Source organism: Primulina huaijiensis, chromosome 16, assembly GCF_012295235.1.
Source record: "Primulina huaijiensis isolate GDHJ02 chromosome 16, ASM1229523v2, whole genome shotgun sequence".
Classification (NCBI taxonomy): domain Eukaryota; kingdom Viridiplantae; phylum Streptophyta; class Magnoliopsida; order Lamiales; family Gesneriaceae; genus Primulina; species Primulina huaijiensis.
This window is the reverse complement of record NC_133321.1, coordinates 14102910-14115329: the sequence shown is the minus strand read 5'-3', so window position 1 is coordinate 14115329 and position 12420 is coordinate 14102910. Positions and strand designations below refer to the sequence as shown.

At 31.5% G+C, this 12420-nt stretch overlaps 1 protein-coding gene across 1 annotated transcript; it reads left to right on the top strand.

Moving 5' to 3' along the window:
* The first annotated feature begins 888 nt into the window (after positions 1–888).
* On the top strand, positions 889–11993 carry LOC140961796 (low affinity sulfate transporter 3). Its single transcript, XM_073420496.1, has 12 exons — positions 889–1273; positions 1343–1391; positions 1482–1689; positions 1781–1955; positions 2888–2953; positions 3040–3270; positions 3632–3758; positions 4097–4383; positions 9106–9302; positions 9644–9726; positions 10738–10814; positions 11737–11993. The coding sequence occupies exons 1-12, from the start codon at positions 941–943 to the stop codon at positions 11887–11889; spliced, it is 1986 nt and encodes a 661-aa protein (XP_073276597.1). The 5' UTR covers positions 889–940; the 3' UTR covers positions 11890–11993.
* Positions 11994–12420: the final 427 nt, after the last annotated feature.

Below are 12420 nucleotides of genomic sequence, written 5' to 3'. Positions count from 1 at the left end.
AGAATAAATGATTATTTGATCAATGATCATAGATTTGATTCTTTCTGTCAACATCTTCTCGTACGAGCTTGTGACATTTATAATCTAAAAAAATCATATGATTTTTCCCATTGAAATAAATACACATACATGATTAAATTGAAATTTGACAACACGAGAGACCGAAATCACAAACAAACACATATGTTTATCTTTTTGCGATTTTTAGTCTCTATGTTGTTAAATTTCAATTTTAGCATTGTAATTTTATATTTTAACAATTTTATTAATTTTTCATTGGGAGCGCTGACGTGATACTGCACATGTCATCACCATGTCGATACCACATCAGGGCCGCATCACTTTCACGTCAGCACCATGTCGAAAAAATGACTACAAAACTTAAAGATAGCAGAATAAAACTGAAATTTGACAATTTAGATAATCAAAATCACGAAAAGATAAATATGTAGGACAAAAAATGCAGTGTTTCCATATTTCAATCCTGGCAATTTTAGCCATTTTTATTGATCGGGAGTATTAATCATGTAGTGTTGCACACTTAATATCATGTTGATATCATATCTAGGCTTTATTGATGTCAATTAATAATTTAAACAATATGTCGGAAAAATACTAAAATCGAAAAAAAAAAAAAAAAAAAAAAAAAAAAAAAAAAAAAAATTAAAAAAAAAAAAAAAAAAAAAAAAAAAAAAAAAAAAAAAAAAAAAAAAAAAAAAAAAAAAAAAAAAAAAAGACAAACTAAGATTGAAATTTATACAACTGAAGAATGACAAAGAAAAATATATATAGAGTAAAAACTGTAAATTGCCCTAATTTATATGCACGATACAAGAAATCATAAAACTTTTGCTGAAAAGTAGTTTTGCTTGTATATATAGCGAGTCGCCACAGTTCTGGGTAATTCCTCGGGAGTTCACCCAAACACTTCAAAGAAACCATGAGCAATCCACCGGCCAAAAACTTCACAGTGGAGTTACTGCAGATGGATGTCCCTGCCGAAGCCACCCCCGTCGTATTCGGCTGGTCCGAAAGAGCGAAATGGCTGCTCAGCTCTCCAAACCCACCTCCGGCATGGCAGGAGCTGTACATCTCCATGAAAGAGACCCTTTTTCCTAGAGCAAAAGCGAAGGAACTAACCCGGACGAATCGTTGTTTCCTCTTCTTGCAAAACCTGTTTCCGATACTAAAATGGGCAAAGAATTACAAAGCTACAAAGTTCAAGAACGATTTCATGGCTGGCCTAACTCTTGCCAGTCTCTGCATTCCTCAGGTCTGCGTTAAACACCAAGAAAAAAAATGTTGAAATTTCCTTCTAAAACTGAAACGGAAATTTTTGCAGAGTATCGGATATGCTAATCTGGCGAAACTTGACCCTCAATATGGTCTATGTGAGTGAACTAAATAACTAACCATTCTCTCAAACAATTTTCAACTGCTGAATTCACCACCTAAAACAATAATTTACTTCTTAATTTCAGATACAAGCGTGGTGCCACCTCTGATATATGCTTTAATGGGAAGTTCGAGAGAGATAGCGATCGGTCCAGTTGCAGTAGTTTCACTTCTATTATCTGCAACTATTTCTAAAGTAGTAGACCCATCAACTGATCCTACAGCTTACAGAAGAATGGTTTTCACTGTCACTTTCTTCACCGGTATTTTCCAGGCGCTGTTTGGATTATTCAGGTGATTGCTCATGATTATATGATAAAAAATTTCCCAGAAATTCGATGGGTTTTTCCAGAAATCATGTATTTAACATGATCATAAACTGCAGGTTGGGTTTTCTTGTGGATTTCCTGTCACATGCTGCAATAGTAGGGTTTATGGGTGGCGCCGCCATTGTTATCGGGCTCCAACAGTTGAAGGGATTATTGGGAATAAAGAATCTGAGCTCTCATACGGATGTCGTCTCTGTGGTTCAGTCTGTCGTCAAAGCACTTCGTCAAGAAGTAAGCTTTCAGAGTCACTTTTTCCTTTATTTATTTATTTTTTTTTCAATTTAATCACATGTTTTTGACTATGCTGATTGAGATTATTAAATTAATTTTTTTTTTTTTTTATCAATTTAATTAATTAAATGCTTTTGTGTTTAATAATATTCTAAATCATGGAAATGAATCTGGATTTTTATTTTATAATGGACGAGGAATCGTTCAATTAACCATATTTTGGTTTTCATTTCCACTTTTATTTAAAATAAAATTCAAATTTATCTGTAATATCTTAATACAGATAGATCTGAAATAAATATAGCATTCACCCCTATTTGTATTTATTGTAATCTTTTTAAAAAATTACCCATCCCAAATAAAAAATTTCAAGATATTACAAATGTGCTATAATTTTAGCGCAATCTTTTAAAATATAAAGTATGATAAAAATTGAAAATTTAAAACGAGTTTATAATAATATATGATTGACTCTTATAGCAACTCACTTTAATCATTTTCGTAAAGTCAAAACAGATACAAATTAGTTGTAATAGAAGCTCTTTGTGCAGTCATGTCTGTGCGACCTAGGGCTCGGGACGTGATAGAATAGTAAATTCTGACTATATATGTTTTACGAATAACAATAATGTTTCCAAAGAAAAAACGTGTTAATTTTTTTTAAAATTATGATCATATTAATAAAAATACTAGTCCATGTGTGATAATTTTTATAGTAAATTTTTGGGAGAAGAAAATTGATTATTTCTTTTTTTAGCAAAAAAAAAAAATAGTGTTATAAAAAATATAACTAGGGAGCAATCAGTAGTTTTAAATTTTTTTTATGGGCATTCAAGTGTTGCATATGTCATATATACCAAAATTTATATATATAGATATATATTATTACCATGTAAATAATATCTTGACAAAGTTAATGGGTTGTTTAACAGTGGTATCCCACGAACTTTGTCCTTGGCTGTTCATTCCTGATCTTCATTTTAAGCACCCGATTCATTGTAAGTATGCACATAATTCAAGTTAATTCCAAGTTTTTTTATCTTTTTTTTTTTATATAATTCAAGAAATATTGTTAAAATTTCAGGGAAAAAGGAACAGGAAATTTTTCTGGTTACCAGCCATTGCTCCTCTATTTTCAGTCATATTATCCACTTTGATAGTGTACTTGACCAAAGCTGAGAAGCATGGTGTCAAAATCGTCAAACATTTCAAAGGAGGGATCAATCCAAGTTCATTGCATCAGTTGAATTTTGGCGGTGAACATCTCGGAGAATCGGCAAAGATCGGATTGATTTGTGCACTCATAGCTCTCACAGTGATGATCAGTTTATACTTTTCATTGATCGTGAACTGGGAATAACAAAATTGGTCGTATAAGTTGGTTTAAATCCTATTTTGATTCCCTGATGAGTGCAATAGTTTTGTTTCTTTTGCACTTTCAGACATCTTTCTTGCGAGAGGAGTGCTGATCAACTTATAAGATCATGAAATAGACAATTTTACCTTTAACTATAGATTTTGGAAATACTGATGTTTTAATTTATCCTATAACAATAATGGTCGAAAAAATGATGCATTTTTTAAATAACTAGAGGATTTTATCCAAATAATTTTTCCAAGATTTTATTTATAAATACATCTAAGTTTTTTTTTTTTTTTTTTTTTGGGTGTATCAGGAAGCAATTGCCGTTGGCAGATCATTTGCCACTGTTAAAGGGTATCACCTTGATGGGGACAAAGAAATGGCAGCCATGGGATTTATGAACGTAATCGGGTCTTTCACTTCCTGCTATGCAGCAACAGGTACTTTGGAGGTTTCCCATTCAGCCTAGTATTCAACTTATAGATTTAGTTGTATAATTTTGATACTTATTTTGTCAAATTTCAGTTTCACGTCAGTCTATTTAATGAAAAAAGATTAAATTGTCATAAAATAAAAATGAAATTTGTCAAATTGGTTCTATAAGTTGTCATACGGTTTTATATTTCTATCAACTAACTCGTCAAAGTTGGACCTAGTACTCTTATAATTTTTTTTGTTGGTTTTTAGTCATATTTTGTCTGAACACTGATATATCATCGAAAAATTGTCATGTCAGCGCTCAGATTAAATATTTTTACCATATGTTGGCATACCGCAGGTTCTTTCTCGAGGACTGCCGTAAATTTCAGTGCAGGGTGTGAAACAGCAGTGTCGAATATTGTTATGTCAATCACAGTGCTGATATCCCTTCTGCTGTTCACCAGGCTTTTATATTACACCCCACTAGCCATTCTTGCATCCATAATCCTTTCCGCACTCCCTGGGCTTATTGATCTGAATGAAGCATACAATATTTGGAAGGTGGACAAGTTGGATTTCTTGGTCTGCCTTGGTGCATTCTCCGGCGTCCTTTTCGGGTCCGTCGAGATCGGCCTCCTAGTCGCGGTATGTAATTAATCTCATTTCCCGTTATTTTCACGGTGAATAATATTGAGAAAAGATGAAACAAAATATTTTTTTAATGTTGAAAGTGCTAACGTGTGGCAAAAATAAATCATTAGATCAGTTGTTAGGGTAATATTTTTCAGTAGCTTGAATTTAAGATAGTTAATTTGAGTGAGCCAAAATTGAATTGGGATCCTACAATTAAAAAATAAATAAAAAATTGATTATAGTGGAGTTTGAAGTATACAAAGAGGCTAGGTGCTGGGAGAAAGTTGCAAGAATAGGAAGTATACACTACTAAAGCTAAAGGCATTCACCACACTCAATAATATTTGACTCTTTTAATATAGTTAGATCGTTATCCAGTTCGATATAATTTTGGAGAAAAAAATTAGAAATTATTTTCAAATTTTAATAGTTACATTAAGAAATTCCACATATATTTTGTAGTTCTACTTTATATTTCATTTCCGCCCATAAATCTAAAGCCTCAAATATTTTAGGAAAATAATCAATTTAGTTATCTAAGTTGTCATGTTTACCTTTTTTTTGTCCCCTAACTTATCAAGTTGTGTTATAGTAACGTAACCTTTTTTTTAGTCATATTTTGTCGAAGTATTAATGTGATGCCAGACTAAACATCAATTTTTCGACATCACGTTAGCATTTTTAGTGTCACATCAACGGTCTGGTGAAATAGAACTAAAAACCAGAAAAACATAAGTTGTAGGACTAAAATACAACTTTGAGAAGTAAATTGACTATTTTTTCAATATTTTAGGAACAAGAAAACAAATAGGAAATCTACGTGGGCAGGAGTAAACAAGCTCACATGATGAACACAAGCACATGATATACAAAATCAATTCTTCATTGGTTTTAAAATTTAAATTTTGAATTGAGAAATATGTTTGTTACAACTGAATTTCGATTCAGGACTTCATTTTAAACTTATGATATATCAGTGTGAGCGACAAGGAAATTCTTGATTACAATAAATTATAATCCCTATAAGTTAACATAGGGTTTTCGTTTGTAAATAAATTTAAAGAAAGATAAAAACTTTATAATTAAATAAATTTCAACTAATTAGCAATTATCATATGATAAATGACTCATCTTTTTCTTTTCTTCGTTAGCAATAGAATGTCTCTTAGTATCATACATGTCCTGGTTCAATGAATAATTGACAAAAGTGTAAATCAACCTTTGACATGTCCAAGTTCAATTATTTAGCAAAATATCATATTATGTGCCTTTATTGTTAAAAAAAATAAAAATTTAGATGGTGAAAAGGACAGGAAAATATTGATTATCATACAAACTTCTTGGATGTTTTTATTCTGGTCCTAGTTTAGCATGTAATTGGAATATATACTATGTTATTTCCGGTTAAAATCTCGTATACAAAAACAAAGAAATGTTTGTAAAAGATCACGCTTATGTAGAAATAAAAAATAATATTTTTGGTTCATTAACTTGTCTAATTATAAGTTTTGGTTCATCGAACTTTTAAATTTTGATTTTAGTATATTGACTTTAAATTTTTGATTATTTTTATCTAATTGATAACATGACAGTTTAAATCAGCAATTTCAGATGTCCTCAATAAATTTGTCTAACGATACTGTGTGTGGTGAAATGCTACATTACTATAGTAGATTTCAAATTACTTCTCTGATTCTAATAACTTGGTAATAAGCTAATGCATCACTCTGTGATATAATATAATTAGGTGTTTTATAAGCGATATTCTAGGACACGAGGTGTTGGTATATCATTTTTTCGCATCTAAAGAGCAATGAAAGTCTACTATTTTTGTGTTTTGACAATCAAAACTCCCTTGGGCGTCGTATGAGTGTATAAATATGATTTATCTTTGTGTAGTTAACGTCGACTCCAACTTTCTCGGTGTTTAGATGATAATAGCTCTTCTTGCGAATCCCTATTAATTTCCTTCAGTATCCTAATTAGGTCCATGATCAGAAAATTTGATCATCGTGCATACTGCACTAGAAATCTACACGAAATTTGTGTCGAGAATAGATCGCCAGAATTTCAAAAAATTGGTGAAGTAGTGGCAATATGGTGTAGCGGCCATGTGCTTCCACGAAGATGGTGGCCGATTTTTGAGTGGATTGTGAGAGAGTTTTGTGTTGTCAAATTTTTTGTGGACAAAAATTCTGAACAAAAACTTGTGTGTAAAAATCATATAACTTTTAATGAAATATTTATAAATTTTAATTTCTGATCTAATTAGAACTATTCTTGAATCAGGATACTGTGTATCCATTATTCAAAACTCTCATGTATGTATTTCTCACTCTTGAAAATATATTTGTTTGTTTGTTTATGCTTTAAATTAAATAATTTTTATTTAATTATTAATTATTTAATAAATTCTAGACTCTTTTAGGATGTTTCAGGAGAATTTTGTACTTAGTAGTCATTACTAATAATTTATTATTTAATTTGTATGTCTTAAATTTATTAAATAAATAATTGAGAACTTGTTATAACCCCGATCGATAATTAGACAGTGTCGATGCATGGAGGATACAAATCTCATTCACGTAATGAAAAATGAAAATTTCGAAAGATAAAATTTATCATTAATCCATTTTTTGGAGCTGTCAGTTTTGTAAACTTCTTCAATAAAATTCAATAAAATAGACAGTTTCACTCTCGTCACTTAATTAACATTTAAACTAACTTCCACGACTTCAATTATATGGTATCAACTTATAAACTCTTTTATAAGCAATTTATTTGATCTCTATCAAACTATAGTCGCCAAATTCAACTCCTTGAATTTTACTATATCAACGAGAACCCGGAGTCCAATACTTGTGTGACTCTCAATTATCAGGGATACAGCTAGCCGTAGGTGTCACGCCCCGAGCCCAAGCCCGCGTCTGCGTGACTGCACAATGGGTCTCTATAACAACTACTTTGTATTCGTCTTCGTTTTTTACGAAAATGATTAACCAAAGTTGCTATAGAAGTCCATTGTAAGCCATTTTAAATTCATTTTAAATCTTTGATTTTTAAGATGTGGGACAAGTGTATCATAATCACCGCAATTATAAACTCATTTTAAATCTTTGATTTTTAAGATGTGGGACAAGGGTATCACAATCACCCCTCTTTCAGAACGCGATGTTCTCATCGCAGCCTGACCCCTCGATCCACCAGCGCCGAGAATCTAGAGGTGTCTCCTACAGGTTCAAGAGGTGGCTCTCGTCATGTAGCACTGTGCCCGGCAGGTTCAAGAGGTGGCTCCCATACACGTAGCACTTTGCCATGTATAACACTTATTTCCCGGTGTTCCATGCCGGTGACCGGATCTAATACCATTCTGTCATGTCCTGAGCCCGGGTCCGCTCCTGCGTGACTGCACAATGGGTCTCTATAACAAATACTTCGTATTCGTCCTCGTTTTTACGAAAATGATTAACCCAAGTTGCTATAAAAGTCCATTGTAAGCCATTATAAACTCATTTTAAATCTTTGATTTTTAAGATGTGGGACAATGGTATCACAATCACCGCCATTATAAACTCATTTTAAATCTTTGATTTTTAAGATGTGGGACAAATGTATCACAGTAGGTTTACAAGTGCATGTGATTCAGAGCAACATTTGTTCATATTCGGGCTTACGCTAATTAAGTCATTCTTTTCATCAACTCCTTGATCAAGAACGTCAGAACTGAAATCTGATTGCACCAATCAGATCATGATAAGAGTGTCCAATAACATCGTTTTATGATCCCTCAGGTATCATTGATAGTAGTTGTAAGAACCATAAGTTATAGTTAGTGTGCGGTATGGTCCCTTCAACTCATATATATCAATTGAATTTGCAACCGCTAGTATATCAAGAGTTGCAAATGAATTCGATAACGATGTGTGTATCTTTGAGTAATAATAGTTACATGGTATGTGAAATTGAGGAAACCCTTTTCTAAAATACACATGTCTTACTTTGATCATAGATTCATTGCAATATTAACTCATCAGATCACATAGAATATCTTCACTCGTGAGTGAGCTTTGAATCACCGACTACAATGTATTGATTCATACATATTTTGAAACTACACTCAACATCATCACCTGATGACCCCTAATGTAGTCGATAAACGGATCAAATTATATACTAATACGTAGAGCCTCCACGTTATCCCGGATCAAAAGACTAATTATGTACAACCATAACTGGGAATTTTTCCATTCGATAAATGATAACCACTTGGAAAATGCGAGTGAGGGTTGTTCAGTGTATCATCAGTGATCTTTCATCTGCATGAATAGATATCTCCATGTCCTTACCAATGAAACATGACGTTTACATAATAGTTGTTAGTATCAAGCTCAAGAGACATTTATCCTTACTTTAGGGCAGTTGAATCGATTATGATCCAGTTTATAATATACAGTACAGTTTATAATATACAGTACATTTTCTAATGAGTTTCATGATCTTATGTTGAGAGACATATCACATGATATTTATTGTATTCAAAGACTTTATTTATGCAGTTTGTATGGTATACAGATGAAGTAAATGTCATAATTCGATAAAATCATAAAATATTATTAAAATAAATATTATTTTCATTTAAGAGTCAATAAAGCTCAAGCTACAAGTTAGTTCGTTGGAATGAAAAATTAATAGTGCAATATATAATTAACATGATATTGTTGAAATTTAATGCAGATAGGAATCTCATTTAGCAAGATAATTCTGAATTCCATAATGCCTCGCGTGGAAGAGATAGGAAAAATCCAGGGCGCGGACAATGTATTCTGCAACTTGGTGCAATATCCCATGGCCACCAAAATTCCAGGCATTCTAATTGTTCGAATCAATTCCGGGACCTTTTGTTTCGCCAATGCTGATTCCATTCGAGAAAGGTAATAATTTGGATTGAGTAAATTGAAATCCATGATTTCGAATTTATTTTCGTCGTTAAATAACTTAAATAAAGAAAACTCATATTAATCTCCTACTTGTTTACAATATAATTATACTATTAAATGACTGCAATATTCTATATAAGGATTCGAAATATATATCGTTGTAGTGTAAACAAGCAGTGAGATGTATTTGAGTTTTCTTTTCTTTTAAGTTATATAAACAATAGAAATGTATTTAAAATCCATGAAACGACTCGATCCAAATACACTACAAATTTAATATTTAGTACTTTAATCACTACATATTTGACAATATTGTGTGGCTTTGACTCTTTCAGAATTATGAAGCTGGTGAAGGAGGAAAACGGAACAGAAAAAGATACAAAAAGAGGGCTTCGCGTATTGATACTCGACATGACCAGTAAGTAGTAATGTTCTTTGCCCTAGTAAAGAAAACGTTGCATGTATATATATATATAAGAACCCTAGTAAAGAAAACGTTGCATGTGTGTGTGTGTGTGTGTGTGTGTGTGTGTGTGTGTGTGTATAACTTTTAAAACCAAATTAATGAAATTAAAATTTTTAAAAACTACTGTTATGCAGTCATTACATGTCTCCATCCTTTGATTTCGCTTAAAACATCTTCTCTACCAGTTAAGTTGCCTCAGCTGGTGACATTGTCTCCGCCACCTCTATCGGCGATGTCGTTTCTGTCTATCATTTCGGACCATCTCTTCCTCGGTCGCTTGACTAACTTTTTAGTTTGGTCCGATTGATAAGATTTCATGATTCGTGTTCGCCTTCTCAAATTTTTAGACTTGGGCTTTCTTACTTCTTCTTATGGAAATTTTAGTTTTATATTTATCAGTGTTTTAAAAAACGTGAAGAAAAAACTTCGATTCGAGTAGAACATGATTTAGCACAATTAAGCATGAACTTTATGGATAAATATTAAGTTTGATTTAATTTATTTTCTGAATTTTAAGTTTAATTTTATTTTATTTTTTTTGGGTAAAAGATAACTCTTAAATTTTAAATATTTGATAATATAAAAATTTTAAATAAAAAACCCTAAAGACACCTAAATGTTCTTGAATGGTTACTTTGATAGTAAAAAATTTTCTAATATTTATACATTTATTCTTAAATTTTAATTTCTTGTTTATGTTTTCTTTAACCTATTGATTGAATTGATATAAATAAAATTATAATAAAAATTGAAAACGTTTTGTCACGTTTAATCTGATACTAAATTCGCTTAAATTTGTAAATCGTGAAGCTCGACCTTGTCGTTTCATAAAATATTATTTAATTCTCTATCAAGATAAAAACATTTTTGCATCTTTGACAACACTTTTTTCCCATCGCATCTCCAATAACATAATTTCTCTAAGATTAAAATAAAATCTCATCCCTTAAACATTTTTGGCAGATGTGATGAACATCGACACTTCGGCCATTCATGCTTTGGAAGAACTCCATAGGGACCTCATCTCACGAGGGATAGACGTAAGCATGTTATCCTTATTTTTCGATTTAAATCTTCATTTTTTTTTAATTTACTTGAAGAAAATTGAAGGTTAATTGACACATGCAATCATCTTTTAATTTTGTGTAGAAAAATAAATCAAATACACTTATGCGGGTTGAGCTTCTATTATCTAACATGAAAAAAATAAATATGTTTGGAAATATTTTATGAGAGAAAATTTGATATTTTTAAAAAAATCATACAATATAATATTGTGTTTCCTAAATATTATTAACTTTTATATTTGTGCAGATCGTGATTAGGTTGAGAAATTTATAACTTAAAAACTAGTTAATTGGTATATATATGTATACAATTGTCATAATTTAAAATACTTGTTATCATACGATTCAAATTTAAATAATTAATAATATAGTTAAATCAACTAAATGCATAGAATAATAGTAAAACTAAACTTAATTAAGTTATTTATAATACTGAATTGAGAAATAAATTAAACTTAATTTAGGAATAAATTATGTGATATTTTTTTGGATAAACGAATAAATTTAAGAATTTTGAATCGCAAATCTTGTTATGAATTTTATAAAAAAGAATAAAGTGGTATGTGTTTGTTCACACACTTAAAAAGTAAAAACTTGTGTGAGACGGTCTCACGGGTCGTATTTTGTTACACGGATCTCTTACTTGGATCATCCATGAAAAAGTATTATTTTTTATGCTAAGAGTATTACTTTTTACTATGAACATCGATAGGGTTGATTCAGATAAAGATTCGTGAGACCGTCTCACAAGAGACCTATTCCACTTAAAAATACCATCAATGACATCTTTTTATATAGTACTGGAAAATATCGGCATGTGTTGCATACATGTAGTTTTAATCGCATATATAATTTTACTTGATGTAAAATTTTACGCGAAATATCGATTTGGCAGATGGCTGTCACAAATCCGAAGTGGCAAGTGATCACCAAAATGAAGGCTTCAAAATTTGTGGATAAAATCGGAGATGGCTGGATTTTCCTATCAGTGGGAGATGCCGTCGATGCTTCCATCCTCCTCAAAAGCAATGCACTCAATAATTGTTAGATCCTCGACGTTTTATTCCATTTCATCATGGCATAAACAAGTGTTGTGTTGAATTTTCTCTGTGTGTGTGTGTGTAATATAAGTTTGAATGTAAAATGGAAACTTTTCCCAATAATTAATTATCAATATATGATAATACATTTCTGTGTATCGATTATGAGTTAAGACGAGTAAGGTGCAGATGAATCTTGTTCCGAATCCCATAGCTAGCCAGTTGCATCCTTATCGCTCTAAAAATCCAACCTTAGATCCTTCTTCATGACGTCGCGTGGCCCCAAACCGAGTATATTTTCAAAGATGAGTCTAGCTAGGTTGTTGAATCGTTTGCTGCTTCGAGCGCCAACTTCGATACCAGTTTCGAACCAACTTTGAGCTTCTTGAATAAATTTGAAGATAGTTTTGAGGGTGTGCCAGCATTTTCCTTTCAAATTTGAAGAGAGTTTACAAGGCAACTTTCATCCACAGTTTTGTACTGAGTATACTTGTTGTGGATGACCTAACTTTGAACCAATATACAAATGGTCCACACTT